At 42.2% G+C, this 20351-nt stretch overlaps 1 protein-coding gene across 1 annotated transcript in view; it reads left to right on the top strand.

The window, feature by feature from the left end:
* Positions 1-20351, top strand: part of RB1 (RB transcriptional corepressor 1) — a 1278597-nt gene that overhangs the window by 131910 nt on the left and 1126336 nt on the right. The window contains exon 5 of the mRNA XM_085621884.1: positions 4679-4720. Within this exon, the coding sequence (XP_085478010.1) occupies positions 4679-4720 (42 nt within the window). The remainder of the gene's footprint in view (positions 1-4678; positions 4721-20351) is intronic.

The raw sequence follows: 20351 nt of genomic DNA on the forward strand, positions 1-20351 counted from the left end.
GTGAAGTCTGTGATGCTGTGAGTGACACTTCTCAACTTCTCTGGAGTTTCATTGGATGTCTGACCTTGGTGAGGCTAATGGCCTTGACTCTTCCCTTTCCTCTGGCTTGTTTTCTCCTCCTAACCTTGCTAGTGAGGCTAGCTCTCTTTTGCTGAGCTTCTGAGTAGGGTTGTTGTGGTTCTGGAGCTGCTGCTCCCTTCTGGTGTCCATTGCTCCCCTAATTAGGGTGCTTCCACAGGGCCAGATGGAGGCTGAGCCTGTGCTCCCCTTCAGTGAGGCCCTATATCTTATTCTGCTGGGCTCTTGAGTTAAGCCTCTGTGGACCAGTCTATAGCTCATAGGCACGTCATGCACCTGGAGACCTGAACTGCCTCTTCCGACAGCCTACTTCTTGTACCCATGTGTACATTCTCTTGTTTTTGTGTTCCTACTTCTTCTATGTCGGTCTCTCTATAGGCCAGTGGTCTTGCAACTTTTTAATACTGCGCTCCCACCCTCCCCCTGGTGAAAAAAAAAAAAAATCACTGGGGCACCCCCTCAAAATTTTTCACAATTATTCTATTAAACTGCCACTGTGTATGTCATACTGTTCTGGTTAGGCAGGCCTTACTAACTGTAAAAGTATCCACAGTGTGATTATTAGAAATGGAATTGGGGTTTTGAAGAATATAAGGATTCCATTCCCTTTTGACACCTTCTCCCAGCCAGGATATAAATGAGAAAAGATGCTAAGGATGACCGACTACAGAGCAGCTTAATGCTGCTCCTTTTTTACTGCGGAAAACAAAGTACTGTTATCAGCATTGCTATTTTGGCCAGAGCATGGTGCCCTCCTGGGATCACTTGAGGCCCTCCTAGGGGGGCCTGCCCCCCAGTTTGAAGACCCCTGCTGTAGGCGCTCATGTTATGCTGCCCTTCTTTGGAGGGAATGCGTTTTTGCTTCTGTTGCTGGGGTTTTCCTCGTGTCCTGCAGAGCCTTCACTTGTTTTTGCTTTGCAGTTGCTATGGTCCTTTTTTGCAAGGTCTGAGAGGGCCCTTTTCTTTTTTTAAGTCTTTTCTTTTTTGTTATGGTTTGCCATGGTTTCTTATGGCATTGGTTGGTGCTCTCTACGGCGCTTGTTTCTATGGCAAGCAGCTTTGGCTCAGTGGTATTAGCTATTGTCCTTCGCCTTTTCCCCCATCAACTAATGGCCCAATTCCCGTTGGGGGTACTCAATAGTGTTCTGATTATATGAAGTGTCCTTTCCAACCCATTTTTATTCTTCTGGTAAAACCCCAAAACTGGTCCCAGGATGCTTGTCCAGTATATGGAAGACCTGGCTTGGCAGTTCGGGCTAGACTGTTCCCATGAGGAACAGGGTCAAGACTGATTTGTATATGGCTTGGTCTGAATTGGGGTGTCGAAGTGAGCTAAAGAACGATGATGGATTAAACCCCGATCTGTGACTGGGGGCGAGTGCCTGAAAAGTTTCAGTGCTCCGTCCATCTCATTGTATTTGCTATATGATTCACAGTGAGCAGTTGTTTTGCCAAGCTTAAGTAGAAGTGAAATAGTGGCTTCTGAAATTGTAGGTGTGGTGAGCAAAAGAATTATGGATTTAACCCAGATCCTTGTGACTGGGGGTGAATATTTGCATTGTCCAGTATTCTGTCCATCAATTGTTTCTTTTGCATATGTCGGCCTAAGTGTGAAGGGTATGCCCAGACGTGGGTCCCATGCTCACTACACCACTGGATTCATGCCAGCCTGGCTGATGAAGGGTGATGCCCAGAAACCGGTCCCAGGATGCTTGTTTCCGGTCTAGGGAGGACCTGGCTTGGCAGTTCAGGCTGGACTGTTCCCACAAGGAACATGGTCAAGACTGATTTGCATATGGCTGGGTCCAAACTGGGGTGGTGTGGTTAGCAAAATACTGATGTATTTAACCCAGATCCTTGTGACTGGGGGTGAATATTTGCAGTGTCCAGTATTCCATCCATCAATTGTTTCTTTTGCATCTGAAATTGTAGTGACAGTCAGTCCTCTTTTGAAGTCTCTCCTGGAAGATTCTCAGGAGTGCTTGGAGGAAGCTGGGTCTGAAATTTTTATAAAAGGCCATGTTGTAGCCATTTCATCCTGGTGTTGTAGAAGAATCTAGGGTGCTGCAAAGGATCTCCTCTTTGGTGATTGGAACATCTCTCCCTGTCAAAGTCTGAAAGCAAAGCAGCAGGATACAGGAGTTAATCTCTCCTGGCTTTAGGATCAGTTGGTTCATGGAAGTACAAATGCTTGTAATATCTGTGGGGGCGTTGCACTTTCTCTTCCTTGGTGGTACAGGTGACCCCTTCAGCATCTTACTTCTGTGACATAGTAGTGACCTTTTAGTTAGTCAATCTGTTGACCCATCCTCCCCTGAACAAGCGCTGGTAAGCCTGGCCAAAATTAAGTTAACTTTATTTACTTGGACTGTCCTTATTTGCCACCGAAGGCTTATTACCTTCCTCTAGACACATTGTGATTACGTGCATTTGTGTGTTGCTTGTGCTGCATGATGGTCTCCCTTTAGTTTTTTGAGAAGAGTGACACTCAGCTTCTTCCATCTCACTTCCTCAGCGTACTACTTTGAGTTCATACCACACTGTTGATTTTGAGCCATTAATTTTCTTATCTGTAGCTAGTCAGAGATTTGCCAGTTCATGTTCTGAATCAAGACCAGTTATTTCAGTAGTGCCTCATTTAGGCTCCGTGTATTGTGTCACTCTCTATGCGTTTCTCCAATTCCCTCCAGCACACATATATCTGGGGGCATGGTCATACAGAATCATTGGGCAGTGGTCAACCTCCTTTACTTCTTCTAGTATTCATTTGTCAATGAGGCTGTAGTCTAGTCTTGTGCAGCTTTTAGGGGCTACAGAGAAATGGGAAAATTCCACTCCTTGGGGTTTGCTGAACCTCCAGCTGTCGATCATCCCCAGATTCTCCAACCAGGCCTTATTTGCGTTCTGGGAAGCTTGCCACTGTGCCTGTTCTGTTCTCTGTCTAGATCTTCACTCATGGCCTTGTTAATCTCTCTTTTTAGTATCAAATGCCCCGCCACCTAATCCGCTATCACTTGTAGATCCTCCCTGAGGAATTTTTCTTGACCTTCGTTGGGTTCTTATACCGAGGCTATCGTGATAGGTTTGCTTCTTACAGACATCCATATTCCTTGCCACTCTGTGTTTTGGTATTCCAATGTAAACCCACATTTCTGATTTATGACAGTGTCTATTTCAACAGTTTTTTTTATTGCAGATGCAAAAAAATAAAGGTATATTTCCAGGCAAAAAATTGTTGTTTCCCTTTCAGTAGGTGGTTCTCTTGGATTAAGCCTATATCTGCATTTTAGCTGGTCTAGCATATGATGTATTCCCTACCCTTTTGGTTAAGCTATTGGGCCACAGGTATTGTATGATACTACATTGACCCACATTCTTAGTGATCTAGTGATGGTACTTGGTCTGTTGGTCAGTCCTCACATTACTCCCTGTTATTTTGTTCTTCTTGTTTCTCATCTGCATTAGTTCGGATGTCTGAGCTCGTCCTCTGTCACTTGGGTCTCTTAAGCCTGTGTTCACCTCTGGGCCCGCTGCTGCTTTTGCTGATTTCTTGTTGTGGATGGGTCGAGTCAACTGGGGTTTATCTCTTCCATCTTGGAGTTATGCTCCAGGAGTCCCCACTTACATCCTTTGTGCCCAGTGGGTTTTCTCCACACTCATACTCTCTGCAGACCATCTCTTTCTAGATTGGTTTGGGCTACGACCCAATGGTGCATCTATCGACCATAACTAGAGGGCAGAGAATGCCGCAGTGTATCTACTTGCAACTGGTGCACATTAGGTGACTCTCACCAGCCGCTGTTATTTTATGGCACTGGCCAAATTCAAGTCTCTTTGCTCAATTCCTACTAAACTGTATGGAGGAAATTCAGTGTTTATTATCCAGGCTTTGGTACTGCCGCAGGGATTGGGGGTATGTGCAGGGGTGGTAAACTCTTCTAGCTGCCACCATGATCTCTGGTGGGCCTCTCTTGTTCTTAGAAGGGGCTTAACTTGGGTCTCCTTGCCTTCTCAGTCCTAGGTCTTGTCCTTGTTCTGCTCCGTGGCCTGAACTCAGCCCTTATTGAATGTTATCCTCAGGCCCAGATTTTTATTGTTGTGCATGAATTACTGCAGCGTTCATTTATCAGGGCGCCGACTCCCCTCTGTTGATTGATGCGATCCTGGAAGATGCATTTCCCCGCTGATGCTAAATCTTAGTTTTCATGAGTGAACCTTACAAGGGGTGCAGACCGTCCCTCCTTTATCTCTTTTTTACTGGTTGGTCTATGTGGTGCTCAGTCTTGCAAGTGCACAAGTCTACTTGGCAGTTCCACAGCTTCTCTTAAGTGCCTTTTAATGCTCTTCATCAGTTTTACTCATTGGTTGGTGTCCTGATTTGAGCAGAGATTGCAACCCTGACCACTGGCAGCTAAGTTTAATGTCAAAATTATTTCGAACTTCCCTTGTCAACATTCTGAAGTGGTGGTGTGATAGGTTTCAGGTGGCTAGGAAACATTGACGTTTTGTATTGTTGCTTTATTATGCTGCTTGCTATGCATTTGATTCAATAAATGTTCAAAACAGTTTAAAAAAAATAATTATCTTTCCTTTTTTGTAGGTTATTTGAACTTATATTTATGAAAGAACCCAGTAATATACAGTAAGTGTTTTTCTTAATGTATATTAAGATCTATTATATAAGTAAGACTAGAATGTGAACTACTTCAAGATACTGTGCATATTTGTTTTTAATTTTGTTTTCTTGTTCGTATATTGAATTGTACTTTTGTATTGCAAAAAGAGGCATTAGAGATAAACATCTGCTCTCATATAACCATAGTATACAATTGAGGTAGAAACTTTACTTGACCGTATGATCAAATATTTCCTAGCAAAAGTAAAGAGAAGTTTCAATTCTACTAAGGACTCTGAGGCGAGGATTATGCTCCATAATCTTTACTTCACTGATTACATTTTTGAACAGCGGCTATTTAACACAGCTTTATGCAAAAAAACTGCTAACATTCCCAGAAATCCTTGGGGTATTATAACAAGACAACGAATCATCTCAAGGCAATGCCAATATAGCCCATCTTCCATTTCCATTCTGCCTCCTCTCTTCGCACGAATCACGCTGTTGCTCTCGAATCCTGTTTGGAACCATCATTTCCTGAGAAGATAAAGAACCAAGAGGTAAGTGTGTTTGAATTCAAAGAGTTATTAAGCTCTTAGAGAAAAAACACTGTTTTGTGTAATAACACAGTCGTTCTAAAACACTTCAGAGCTACTTTACTTACTCTTTACACATAAAAGTGCATAAAAACAGGATTACAAAAATCACATCCAGGCACAGTTCATTATATAGAGAGTGCAGCCCATTCAGGTTCATGAAGCATGCCCTTATTCATGCGCACTTAGGTTCATTTAAAATGTAAGTTATAATAGCAATTATTAAATACCTTTAAAAAGTAAGCAAAGAAGATCCCCACAGTTCTTTAATGGTTCACTTGTTTCCTTTTCCGCATACATGCCCATAAGAATGATGCTACCGAGAAGCAGACGAACGGGTTGGGCAGAGATTTTAAAAAATATAGTGCAACCTGACATAATTGAAAATTGTGCCTCTTTAAAATCGGTAACAAACAAAAAGGAGTATGCAGTTCCTAAGGGGGGCCTGACAAACAAACATTGGCATAGCTAATAGGTCTCGCTTTTGGGATCTTGTATGTATTTAGTTATGCAGCACAATATCCTTGGTGCAACAACATCAACTGTTGCATGGCTAAACACTTATAAGGTCCCAAAGGCGAGACCTATTGGCTATGCCAATGCTTGTTTATACATATTTATCTGTAGAGGTTTTATTCACATGATTATATGAATATTTACTCCTGGCTGTTGATTCAAAGGGCGAAGGATGAAACGCTGACCTGCCCTGTGTGGGATTCAACCCTCTGCGCTCGAGGTAAGTGCAGATTAATGGATCTGGTAAGCGCTGCACTCGTGAAACACGACACACACCCATCAGTAGTGGCAAATGTCTATTATGCTTACAGCTGCTTCTTCTGCTTGTGGAAATGAATGTAGGGTGGAGAGTATGTTGTAGGCACAAGCGTTTAATTAAAACCTGGTTGTTTCTACAACTTGAGGAGAGCAAAGAGGGGAGGACCTAACAAGGCAGCGCAGATGGACCCTGTCTGTAGGACAGTGTAACATACAACTGGACAGTGTAAACCACATGACTCATCACTGTCCACATGAGTGGCTGCTTTGGGGTTACATTGAGTCGGGGTAGCAGTTTATAGGCGGGGCTTGATCACGGAGCAGGCATGCTGTGTGCACCGTGCAGTTGTGCCATGCTGTGTCGTACCACGGGCCTCGGTGCTTGTGCCTGCCTTTGTTTGGTGTCAGTTGTCATGTGCGCCTCTGTGCAAATGACAAGTGCCCTAGCATAGTAGGCTAATTGGTCCAATGGAAACTACGAAAGATTACAACTCGAAAGAGCACAGCGTTGTCAAGTGAAAGCCCAGATCCGGAAACAGCGTCTTCCCAACACAGTGTGAGGTGCAACCCCAAGTGCGGCAAGTTGACCAATGGCATACCTTCAGCCAGACATGGGTGTAACTAAGACTGCTGCGTGTTGCATTGTAGGACTTGTAGTTTAATTTTACTGTTAAGTGTAGATTTCAGAGCAAAAATATGACCTATATTTTATGTATTTATTTAGCATCTTGTATAGCACACTTTTACCTAACAAGCATTGGCCGCGCGGCAGTAATAGTAACGCCGCGCGGCCGTAAAAGCGAAATCATCGCGATCACTCGGAAAGCGAAAGTGATCGCGATGGGATGCGCGCGCAGCAGCGGGGGGGGGGGGGCGGGAGGGGTATGGTGCTGAAGGCTGGCGCAGGATGGCTGGGCGAGAAGGGAGGGGGAAATGCCGGGAGCAGCTGTGCGTGTGCACGCCATCGTGCACTGACGCTTGTAGCCAGCACAAAAATGTGGGTAGCACTTTCCAAACCCACCTACTAAATGTCTCGCCAGACCAGCGCATGCGCTGGGTCAGGCGAGACCTAAAAACTAGGGTCGAGATCCAATGGTGGCTACCAAGAGGGAGGATGGGGAATCCTTCCTTTCTGAATTAGGGCCCTCACACACCCAGCCTGCTGAGTGTCATGCTTCATCATCGGGCGTGCTTCTCGTCGGGTCGGCGCTGCAATACCCAACGGGCACCCTCAGTGGGAGCTCTTTGGCGGAGATCTTTTATTCCTTGCTGTTGAGTGCGGTGTGTGTAAGGGGCCCTAGAGTGTAGAAGTGCAGTGATGTGGGTTCTTAAAGACCATGTGAGTTATAACAGGGGTATGGGAGGATCAGGGAAACTCATTTTAATAATCCTGTCTCTCACCCTGATTAAAATAGGTGTGGCGACTGTCTACAGTAATGTTGTAGGCAGTTGCATTAGAATTATTCGCTCAACATGTTCCTTGCCTTTTATAGTCTGAAAGATCTGGTGGCAATTCTTCAGGACCTAAGCTAAGAACTTGAATCTACACTTAAAACACTGGTAATGGGGTGTAGTAACCTAGTTTTTACCAGTATAGTTGCACCAGAGGCGTGCGGTGTCCGTACGTGCAGTAGCCAATCTAAAATCTAGGAAAGACTGGCCCCATGAGATAGCGGCATGATGTGGACACGTTAAAGTAACATGTGTCGTCGACTCGCGCCCACTCGGTGGAGGACCTATCCTGCAATGCCGGTTCCGGTATAATGAATTTCTCTCCTCAGTATACGAACTACAGAAAAATAGCAAGTGCAAATCATTTTGAGATGAGTTCGAATCGCACAGGCACAAGGTCAGATCCGAATCCTTAAATCTTTTTCCCCAGATACCCTAGCATCAACAGGATCAAATTCAGACGGAATCTCAGCAGGATAAACTTATGTTGTGAAAGTGGAACCTCTGCTAGGTATGTGAACTCTCCCTCTACCATCTGTGGTATTATTTGACACATCTGGACCATCTCCTTAGCATGGTTCCTCTCCCTACGATTATATTGGGACCGCTGCTTACAAGTATCAACCAACCTCTGCCTGGTAAACTTTCTACAAGTTGGTCTTTAAAAAGATCTTTCAAGCCTATGACAGTCAGTTCCCACTCAACATAGTTTAGCCATCTAATCCTGCTGTGGTTCTCCATTTTTAGTGTATCTCTTATGATCTTCTGGGTTAGGGGGGGACGGTGTCCCTATGCCATATCGATAGCCACAGCAGGAGTGGAGCCAATCGGATGGAATCAGTGATGTATGGGAGACCCAGTTCTATATGGGAGACATAATTTGAATAGGATTGTGGGAGAGAATTTAGTGATTTGAAAAATTCATTTTCAATTATTTGGAGTGAATCAATGTGTGTCATGCCCCATAAGCCTGCCGTATAAGTGGCAGCTGATTCTGTCTTGACGTGGTAAATCTTTTTTCATGGGGACAAGTGGTTTTGCACCCAACCTACTGGAAAAGGATTTTAATGCTGCTAAGATCCTCTCTATGGCCATATCCATTCCCTCCACCAGCTGTGTCCACATTTGATTTGTATAAAAAAGTACCTCTAAATAAAGGAAGGAGTTTATCACCTCGTTTTTCCTGAGTCCATATGGAAATGCGGTGTTTTGTCTTTTTTCCCTGCCCTTGCAATTATTATAAAGGATTTTGACTGATTGACTTTGAGGTCCAACGTATGCATAAAAGCTGCATATGCTGTTATGAGACGTTGAAGACTCAAACCCGTTCTAGAAATCAATACAGCACTTTAGAACTCAGTTACGTACGAGCGAAAAATAGCACGATCAATAATGAGCCAGTTCAGAATGTTCAATTACTTACTACTAACTGGGAGGGACTCTCGAGAACCTGTCATGGGGTGGGATAATCCTTGCCTCCATGTCCTTAATAGAATTGAAACTTTCTGTTATGTTTTCTAGGAAATGTTTCTTTCTATGTCCGGACCGCAGGCAAGGATTAGGCTAATTCACTTCTTGCCGACTACCCACTGTGCCACATCCATCACAGGTTTGAAGTATAACCTCTTAAAGTTTGAGTACACTACGTTCATGATATCTTCCAAACGGGCACCCAAATGAAAAACCTTGGATAACATACCCCTCTCGTAGAGTGTGTCCCAAACATTACAAAATTAATACCTACTTTCTGCATGACCAAACGGACCTATAGGGCAATTGTGGCGGAAGAGATGGGTCTATGTTGCTTTCTGAGAGCAATCAGAAGTTGTCTCTCACCCGACGGCAGGGTTCCTCAGTCATTTCTTCATATGCTTTCAAGCACCTCACTACACACGGTTTTGGGGACTGCAGCGTATGGAGTGATGCTATCACCTCAATCCCTATGTTTTTGGCCCTTACCAGCCACAGGCCATTGTCCCACCCATACAAGTGAGGTATTATTTTACTTGGGAGACCGAGGGGATTGCTGGGTGGTAGGAACTTTGTCCCGGTGCGGTGATCCCACCCAGAAATGTGAGAGAAAATCCACAGCTAGACACATTGCGTAAAAAGGGTCAGTTTCCACTGAAAAATAGTGATGTGTCCATGTTGCTTTTTGGGCCGTTTCCTGTCCTGGGCACTAGGCCCACCCACACAAGTGAGGTGCCATTTGTATAGGGAGACCTGAGGGAATGCTAGATGGTAGGTAATTTGTGGTTTCTTTCTGATTCTGGAAAATTATGGCGCAGTAATGCAAGGAAAATATGTGACTTTAGTCACATTTTGAGATTTGCAGGACATTGTGGGTAAGACAACTTGTTATCCACGAGAGAGACACCACTGTGTACTCCCTTGGGTGTTTAGTTTACAAAAATATCTAGAGTTGGTCGTTTTTCCCTAGAGGGAATGTACACCTTGGCAGAGAAAGACAGAAAAGACCATTATTACTGCACAACCATCTATTCCTCAAGCACACACATACTGGTTGGATTTGGCACAAGGTTGAGTGATGGTTCAATATGTAAAATGTTATCAACAAGACAAATGAAATGCACTGTTAATAATTGAAAGGAAAAAAACTGAACCAGTGTCTCACAGCTCGTGAGCTGTAAGGCTGCGTCAAGGCCCCAACCGCTTTAGAGGCCATTCACACACCTTTTGTACGTGATACACACAAGAACATTTACACCGCCAGCCATGGAACTAACAAATTACAACATTCACAAAAAGAGACCATGTACACCCTGCCAGCGAAAGACAGAAAAGACCACTATTATGCACAACCATCTATTCCTCAAGTACACATGCAAACTGGTTGGATTTGGCACAAGCGTGAGTGATGGTTCAATATATAAAATGTTATTAACAAGAGGTTTCACAAAAATTAAATGCACTGTTCATAATTGAAAGGACAAAAAACGAAACCAGTAACTCACAGCTCGTGAGATGTAAAACCACGACAAGGCACCCGCCAACCTCTTTACAGGCCATTCATACACCTTTCATACGTGTGATGCACACAAGACCATTCATACCGCCAGCCGCGGGCCCAGCATATTACAACGCTCACATCAAAAGACAGCGCCATTCAAGGGCCCATCACTTTCATTCGCCCACATGCTTGACACAGCAACCACACCGGCTGATGAATTGTGTGGACAGGCGTTTGGCTAACAGTGTGTGTAGTGACCAGCAACAAGTCACTACTCACACACCGCCACCCAAGCCCCAGTCCATGCATGCCGCCAGCCAAGTGCCAGTCCACGCATGCCGCCAGCCAAGTGCCAGTCCACGCATGCCGCCAGCCAAGCGCCAATCCACGCATGCCACCAGCCAAGCGCCAGTCCACGCATGCCGTCTTCCAAGCGCCAGTCCACGCATGCTGCCAGCCAAGTGCCAGTCCACGCATGCCGCCAGTCCACGCATGCCCCCGGCCAAGCACCAGTCCATGCATGCCGCCAGTCAACGCATGCCGCCAGACAAGCGCCAGTCCACACACCATGCCATCACATTTTTATTTCTTTTTTTACAAAAAGGAAAACAGAAAAAAATTGTAAGTAGGCACAAAACTATAAACACAAAAGCTGTAACTAAATACATTGCACTAATGCCAACCTTGAAACTGAAAAAGAAATATAAAACAATACAGACCAACAGTTCACTTTAACACTCATGGATGCTCCGAAAAACTCTTTTGCATGTGGTACATTCTAAAACAAGCAGGCACACACAGCACAGGTTTAGAAGGACATTTGGGGCAGTACATACGAGTCTCCTTCCACGCACCTTTTCGCATACAGACTCTACATCTCCTACAGGGAAAGTCTTTTTTGGGTGTGGGAGGAATGTGATCAGCAAAGTGGCCATCTTTCAGTCTAGCCACATACTCCACCACTCCAACTCTAGGAACACTTGTCTGTTCCACTAAAAAAGGCTGCCTATCACAGACTCTTGAACCTTAACAAAAGTCATCCTTGACCTTGGAGAACAATTCTTGAACATAACAAAAGCATTAAAAGTTGTTAAGTGGAAACTTCGTATACCAAATGTAAGTCTTGCGAAGGACAGTGTAAGGTTCCAGCATCTATTATATCAACACCTCCCATGTGCCTATTATAGTCTAAAATGCACACAGGTTTGTGCACTTCAGCAACCTGACCCCAGTCACAGGTGAAGTACTTTCATCATGGATGGTAGGCTGCATGTAGACATTTCTCCTGTCTGTAAACTTCACAGCTAGAGGTTCATCACTACTCAAAGCGCTGCACTATTCCCCTCTCAAGCTTTTGACAATCAAGTTCTTTTGGGAAACCTTTACGGTTAGAGCAGATTGTGCCACAAGCAACAGTGTCCACCTTGACCAATTCCCTGAACAGCTGCACACCAGTGTAGAAGTTATCTACATATAAATGGTGAGCTTTGTTAAAAACTCCTCTACCAAGTTCCCACACCTTTCCTCACTCACTCAGAAAGTGGACGGACAACTGGGGGGGGGGGCGCAGTTGTCCATCCTGAAATTCCTACCGGTGTACACCCTGAAATTAGAGCCCTATCCAGTCCTACATTCACACAGCATATACATATTAATTCCATAACATGCCCTCTTGCTATGAATGTACGGCCCAAAAACCAAGCGGCCCTTGAACAAGACCATCCACAGCTATTTCTTTCCCTGGATCATAGATCTCAGAAAATCGATCTACAAAGTGATCAAGGACAGGTCGAATCTTAAAACGACGGTCACAATCAGGGTGATCTTGTGGCAACGCTAAACCATTATTGACAAAATGCAGCATCAGAACAAGAAGCAAATACCGATTACGAATCATGATTGTAGGAAATATACCCCTTGCCATCAAGGGACTACTAGACCAATATAAAGTCACGGATGACTTCCTTATGAAGCCCATCAAAAAAGTTAAACATCCAGATTTGTTGGAGTCCACTGGGGTAGCTCTGGAGTGGGCCTAAATCTGGCACTGTTGTCCCTCAAATACTGTTCACCATACAAATTAGTCTGCTTAACAATCTCCTCCCAAATGCATTGTCCATAAACAATTGAAATTTGTTTATAGGAAAAAGGTTTTCAGTATCCACTCTACACCCTTTGACACCAGTAAAGGCAGGCAACGCCAGCTGCAACATGTCTGGGGCAACCCAGAGGTCAGCTCTTCCAATGGGACGCCTTGTAGCCCCAGGCTGAATTCCAGATGATTCTTGCTGCACTATTGGCACATCAATGTCCTCCTCTAAAACAGGCACTTTATCTTCACTGAGAGTAACTTTGTCATCAGATGATTCCTCTTGGAGAGAAAATTCACTGCCAGAATCTTCCACTCCCTCCTCTGCCTCAGATGCAGAGTCCGTCTCATAATCCTGATCAAAGGAAGACTGAAAGCATACTAACAACCTGCTGAGCAGTCATCCTGTGGCTAGCCATAATCCTTACTAAGAAAGGAGACTTCACAACCAACACTGTGCCAAATAAGTAATAAACAAAGTGTGGCTTGATCACAAAGATCTATATACTCAAACTATACCACACACTTGCCAGAGACCGCTAGACTCGCCAGCACCTACTCTGCAGAGACACAGCAAAAAACAACGATTTTCCACTAGAAAGAAAAAATGAAGCAAATTACTCACAAGACAACAAAATACACATCGAGCACAAATACAAAAAGATTTTCACACACAATAAAACAGAAGCTAAACATCCTACTATTATCACACCATTTACAAAAAACACAATGCAGGGAAATGATACTCATTTAGAGTTAATAGTACAAAAACAGTTTTCTTACCAAACACATACAACTACACAAACTGCAAAACTACCAGTGACGAAACCGCAACCTAGAACATCAGTCAAAAGAGCAAAAGCCTTGAACTAGAATAAAAAGGAGAGATAAAACATTACAATCACAAATGCAAATGACAAGAAATAAAACAATTAACATTCTAACACGCTATGTCTCTTGCCAGAATGCCAGTCAACACACACTGCTAGCCAAACTCCAGTGTGTGTGTGTATGTATATATGGATATGTGTATGTGTATGTGTATGGATATGTGTATGTATATGTATATATGTATATATGTATATATGTGTATATGTATGTATATATGTATATGTATGTATATATGTATATGTATGTATATGTATGTATATATGTATATGTATGTATATGTATGTGTATATGTATGTATATGTATATGTATGTGTATATGTATGTATATATGTGTATATGTGTGTATATATGTGTATATGTGTGTATGTGTGTATATGTGTGTATGTATATGTGTGTATGTATGTGTGTATGTTATGTATGTGTGTATATGTATGTGTGTATATGTATGTGTGCATATGTATATGTGTGTATATGTATGTGTATGTGTGTATATGTATGTATATGTATGTGTATTTGTATATATGTATATGTGTATATATGTGTGTGTATGTATGTATATATGTGTATGTGTGTATGTATGTATATATGTGTATGTGTGTATGTATATATGTATGTATATATGTGTCTGTATATATATGTGTATGTATATATAGGTGTATGTATATATAGGTGTATGTATATGTATGTATATATGTGTATATAGGTGTATGTATATATATGTGTATGTATATGTATGTGTATGTATGTATGTGTATATGTATATGTATGTGTATGTATGTATGTGTATATGTGTATGTATGTATATATATGTGTGTATGTATGTATGTGTATGTATGTATGTATATATATGTATGTATGTATATATGTATGTATGTATGTATATATATATATATATATATGTATGTGTGTATGTATATATGTGTATGTATATACACAGCAGCACCCACTATGGATATTATAACTTACCTGAACTACAAAGACCAAGGTTCAGTGGCAGCACACGCCCAGTGGGGCGGGATTGACATTTCAAATCACGAGTGCGAACAAATAAAGATTGCTGTTTCCTCTAAGCCATTGACAAAGGGAATTGTAACCCGAAACGCGTTTGGCGAGGATGCCATGCTGGAAGGGCGTTTCTGTCTTGCTGCAGTCTACTAATAAAAGGCCAAACAAACGACGTGTGTGGTGTTTTCGCCTTTCGGGCACTTTCTTTTGGAATCTGTAACGGCCTGCCCTGGCCGAGAAGACGCCCCGCTGCAGAAAGAGCAGATCCTGCGCCCGTAATCTTAGGGTGCGATGGAACGCCGTGGCTGTATTGGTATGACATAAGTGAAGCAGCAGCTGAGTCTCGCATCTGACAGCAATCGTAAGAATATTTTTTTTTTAAAAGCATAAAAGAGAACTAACAGCAGCACCCACTATGGATATTATAACTTACCTGAACTACAAAGACCAAGGTGCAGTGGCAGCACACGCCCAGTGGGGCGGGATTGACATTTCAAATCACGAGTGCGAACAAATAAAGATTGCGGTTTCCTCTAAGCCATTGACAAAGGGAATTGTAACCCGAAACGCGTTTGGCAAGGATGCAAAGCTGGAAGGGCGTTTCTGTGTTGCTGCAGTCTACTAATAAAAGGCCAAACAAACGACGTGTGTGGTGTCTTCGCCTTTCGGGCACTTTTTTTTGGAATATATATGTGTATGTATATATGAGAAATGGGCCGAATTACATGAGAAACAGGGTTTGCCTTTTGCGGGAAGCACTCGCTGGAGACGTGGTTCCACTAAGGAGCTGTTAACACCTCAGACACATGACAGTCTCTTGCGACGCGTTTCGGGCCATCCCCGCCCTTCTTCCATGGCAAAACTGTCAATTGGTGGGTCAAACACAGCTTCCATTACATCCCCCAAATTTAAATGCAAGTCACGCCCATGTGGGCCGGCAGAATACTCACGCCGAAGCAAAGGATTATGGGACTGGAAGTTTATTAAAATTAAATAATCCATGTGGATCTGTTCAAACCTCTCCAAAAGTTAAAGCATAAGTTCTTAATTAGTGCTCAAGTGTATCGCAGCTCCCCATTACCAGGCAATCTCCAGCTCACGGAATCAGCTGTCCCAATAAACCGCGCCGGACCCGTGTATGTGTGTGTGTGTGTGTATATGTATATGTATGTATATATATATATATATATATATATCTATATATATATATATAATCTACTGGCGGTCGCCAGTAGATAGTTATAGTTAGGACCCTCTTACCATAGGAAATCCGCAACATTCTATTTTGAATAACTTTGGCGCCGGTCGACGAATCCTCGCAAAATTTTCAAAATAGGTGGGGCGTTGAGCTCCGCTCCTACCCTGAAAGTCTCGGGGGAATTCGTCAAGCGGGGGCTGAGATAAAAGGGGGGTCCCAAAACGCGTTTTTCCCATGCATTTTTCCATAGGACCTTTAGACAGAGCTACAGCCCGAACGGCTGAACAGAATTTAATGAAATTTGGCAGAGAGGTAGTCCTCAGGTCAAGGAAGTGCCTTTTGTAGGTTTGGTGTAAATCTGTTCAGTAGATTCTGAGAAAATAGCCTTTAAATCAATATATATATCTGAGCCAGCTTACGGTGCGCTTACGGTGCGCTTACCGTACGCATACGGTGACGTGCGCGAGCGCGATTCTGATTGGCCGTTAGATCTTAGTAAACATTCGAATCGGTCGAAACCAGGAAGCGGCGGCCGCCATTTTCTCTCTCGCACTCTGACAGGGGGTTGAAAAACAAAGTGCAAAAACATGTAAAGGGGCTGTTTAGACAGCTCCCAAGCACCTAGCCATGTCGAGGGGTCCCCAACTATCCCCCAAGTGAAAAAAGGCAATTTTAATTTTTTCGAAAATTTCGCAGATTACGCTTACCGTACGCGTACGGTAATAAATAATAATAAAAAAAAAAAATATCCACATTCTCCCCACCCCGTTTGCAAATGGTGCCCGAAGGGCACCATTTGTGCATGGCTGATTACACCAAAACAATATTTTACCTGTCACAACGATGCTCATCATATGTCCTCCATGTGCGCACGGTGCGCGAAGCGCATCGTGCGTTCATGGCCCATCTAGCGTAACGTGGGCGTAACGTGGGCACCGCACGGAAAGAACTGCGTTAAGTGGGCGCGCACGCCACAAATGGCGTAAAGTAACTTAGCATTTAAAAAACCGTACAAATTCACTGAAAAAACCATAGGTTTCACACATGTTATAGTTAGCTGGACATTTTACTGATAAAAAACCAATGAAATTCCCCCCTTATAGTTACTGTAGGCAACTATAACTCACGCGACCGTAATCCTCTGCTGATGACATATGTGTCTTTATGAAAAAAAAATATTTGTGATATATGTATAGCTAAAATTTAATGGAAGAAGACATGGGCAAATAAGTGTCTAAATACAGTATTAGCATCAGCAGAGGATTACGGCCGAAACCAGGAAGCGGCGGCCGCCATTTTGTGTATTTCACTCCGGTAAAAAAGAGTGATATCTTGAAAAGGGGGCAAGGGAGAGAGTTACAGACCCCCTAACATTTGTAAGGGGGTCAAAGAAGGACCGAAAAGTACAAAGAAAACATTTATTGATTTTTAAAAAAATCACGGGGTACGCGTACGGTAAGCTTACGGTAAGCGTACGGTAAAAAAAAAAATACAAAAAAGAAATGAAATTCAGATTTAAGTGTTTAGATATTAGGGGGTTCTAAAAAGAGCCGTTGTGTTTATTAAGTGATTTTTTTGTGGTACCTACAAGTAAGTACCGATGCAGAGTCTAAGGTTCAAGAGGAAGACTCTGTTCCCTTCATCATTGAAGTGCACACCATCTCCTCTATAAATGTCTTGCATGTCGTAACGCAAGTTGTTGTGGTAAATGGAACCCATACCATAGTCACGGAGGAAAGCAGAAACAGATTTGTTGACGTGCTTTCTTGCTTTGTCAATCTGCGGACAGAAATGATTGGACCAGTTCCATTTTTGCCTTTGGCATATGTTAGAAAACACAAAGGCAGTTTTAGGGAAAAGTGAAAACAGTTGTGCAAAGGTGTCCTTCATAAGCATTTCCAGACCTACCCCAGTCAAAGTGCCTAGGTCATTGCCACCACAGTGCACTATTATGAGGTCAGGGTGTTGGATTTGCATGAAGGATTTCACCAATGGCATCAATTGGTGCCACTTTAACCCTCTCTGACCAATCCATTTAATGTCTACATTTGGCAAAGCAAGGTCTCTCACCATACCTGTTTTCTCTGCAAACTTTTCACTCCAGAAGACATAGCTGTGCCCTACAATCCACACTGTGAACATCTTCAAAGGAGAACTGGATGCACTCAGGAGGTGTCTTTCAGTAGAATGGCAATATGAAAAGAAAGACAGTTTGGAAATGGAGGCATACATATTTTTTTCAAAACAAAAAGAACTGATTGGCTGTTTCATACCATTCTAGAATAAAAACTAGGCTGTATGTGTAAATTAATAGAAGCATGTTTTGTATTGGTACAGAAAAATGTGTTACCAAAGAACAGTACTATGGATTTGCTGTTAGGTTTGAAAAGTCAAGCACTCTTGCTCTGTGGAATTGAAACATTGTGTGGCGAACTTCTGACCTGACTCCACACAGCAGTGTTCCATGAGCTGTTGCTATGGTAGCAGGCAGAAGTCAAGTTGGGGGAAGGGTACTAGGCAGAAGTCAAGTTGGGGGCAGGGTACTTTTGGAAAAGGGTTGGTTTTCAACCAATAGAAATGTGTGATTACATTTGAAAAAAAGGGGGAAGCACTGAGATTTGAAACTTACATGTATATGTGTGGAAAAATAGAGGGAAACTTTGCCATTATCTGGTTCTGCTGAGAGGAGAGAGGTGTAGAGAACAGAGATCCTGGCTCTGATAATCTGCTGTTTGAGTGCCACATTTCTTTCACAACTAACTAATTTTAAAGGTGAGGTTAGAGTTTGAGAGGGGATGTATATGGTAAATTAAGAAATTAATAATAGAAATGTAATTCTTTTTGTTGAAGTTGCGTTTATTATTTTCTGTTTTGGGAGAAATTTAAATGTGAGGAACATGTAAAATAATATGGACTATGTTTTCACGATAAATTAAGGTGTATTGGTATAAAAAATGAATAGTTTAAGGGTTTGAGGTTGGACTCAGTAATGCAAATACATTCAGCATCACTAAGGCTGGTTGCCCTTGGTGGAATGTAGGCAGTCACCCAGGTTACGCATGTTGGGAAATATAGGCAGAGATTTATTGTGTACAACTCTGGTAATTTATATTTGCATTAGTAGGAAAAAGGGGGAGCGATTTTTTGGTGCAGAAGCAGACTCTTAGCACACACCCAGCTCCTTTCCATGTATAATCATGCACAGTATTTACAAGTGAGTGGGGTTTGAGGTTTCAGTCTGTAATGCAAATACATTCAGCATCACTAAGGCTGGTTGCCCTTGCTGGAGTGTAGGCAGTCACCCAGGATACACATGGTGGTGGTCTGAAAAAGCAGTTTGGACATGTGCATTTAAAAAAATCTGAAAAGTGGATTCATAATGTGTCAGAAAGGTAAACAATTCTATTGTGGACTTATTTAATTATTAATTAATCTTTCGGAAACCAAAATGTTACAGAGAATCGGTGAGATCTGTACAAATAAAACTTTAGAATTTTATTGGATTACCATTGGAAATTTAATCAAAAAAGAATTTTAAAATTACTATTTGGCCTAAAGGAAAAGGAACCAGATGTAATGTGGAGTTATTTGAGATATAATATTGTGATTATACTTCTGAAACAAACATATCAGACGGTATTTTAAAGAAATAAGTATTGATATTAGATGATATTTTTTTAGAATATTATGCATTTCTATAATGTTAAGTTTAAGTAAAAAGAGATTCTGGGCTTTTTTAATACAATCTTTGAGATTGTTATTTTTTTTTGCCCGCTGTAAAATGATGAATGCAATTGCTTTCACAATTTATAGTGAAATGCAATATATTCTGAAAACAGCAAAAATAAGGCAAAAATATTTTTTGATAAATATGTAAATATGTGTACTGTATTATAAAATGTTTTAAAAATATTAATACTTTTTTCTTTTTTTTCAGATTGATATAGAAAATTTTCGAAAACTAGAACCATTTTTAAAGCAATTTTAAAAAAAAACAAATGAATAAATATTTTTTTGAGTGGGTATGGTAAGTCAATAATAATAATTGTAGTCTCTCAAGGACCTTGTAATGTGATAATTGATTTTTAGTGTTTTTTAAAAAAATTAAAAAAAATTACGCGCACCGTACGGTACGGTAAAAAAAAAAAAAAAAAAAAGTTTTTAAAAACATATATAAAAAAAAGATGAAAGATAAGGTTGGCTCTTAACAGAGCCGTTGTGTTCATGCAGGGACAGAGGAAAGAAAGATTGGGAAAATTAGTCTCTGCGACAAGTGTGCTGATCTATTTTGTTGTTCACTAGGGAAACACTGGTCTCCCTATGACAAATTAGATCATGACAAGAGGCGCATCGAATATCAACCCTCAGAAATCGAGGGTTAATTTCATGAGGGCCAGCAAAAGGAGATGCTCCCCCCACAGATGAAGGGCTCACCTGACCTGCAGAAGGACTCAGCCCTGCAGATGATGGTCCAGGCTGAGCTGCTGTGGATGTGCTTGGTTGACTTTCTGAAGGGTTACCTCCAAAAAGTCGAGCATGTGTCCTTTTGTGTACATCCTTGAGGTGCCTCATTATGGTATGATTCCCAAAGGAATACTTCCTGTCAGGATTACCTCTTGAAAGTACACGCTGACACAGCTTGCAAGTCACTAAGGGTGCATTTACCTTTAGCTGGCCTTCAG

This window comes from Triturus cristatus, chromosome 8 (assembly GCF_964204655.1).
Source record: "Triturus cristatus chromosome 8, aTriCri1.1, whole genome shotgun sequence".
In the NCBI taxonomy this organism is placed as follows: domain Eukaryota; kingdom Metazoa; phylum Chordata; class Amphibia; order Caudata; family Salamandridae; genus Triturus; species Triturus cristatus.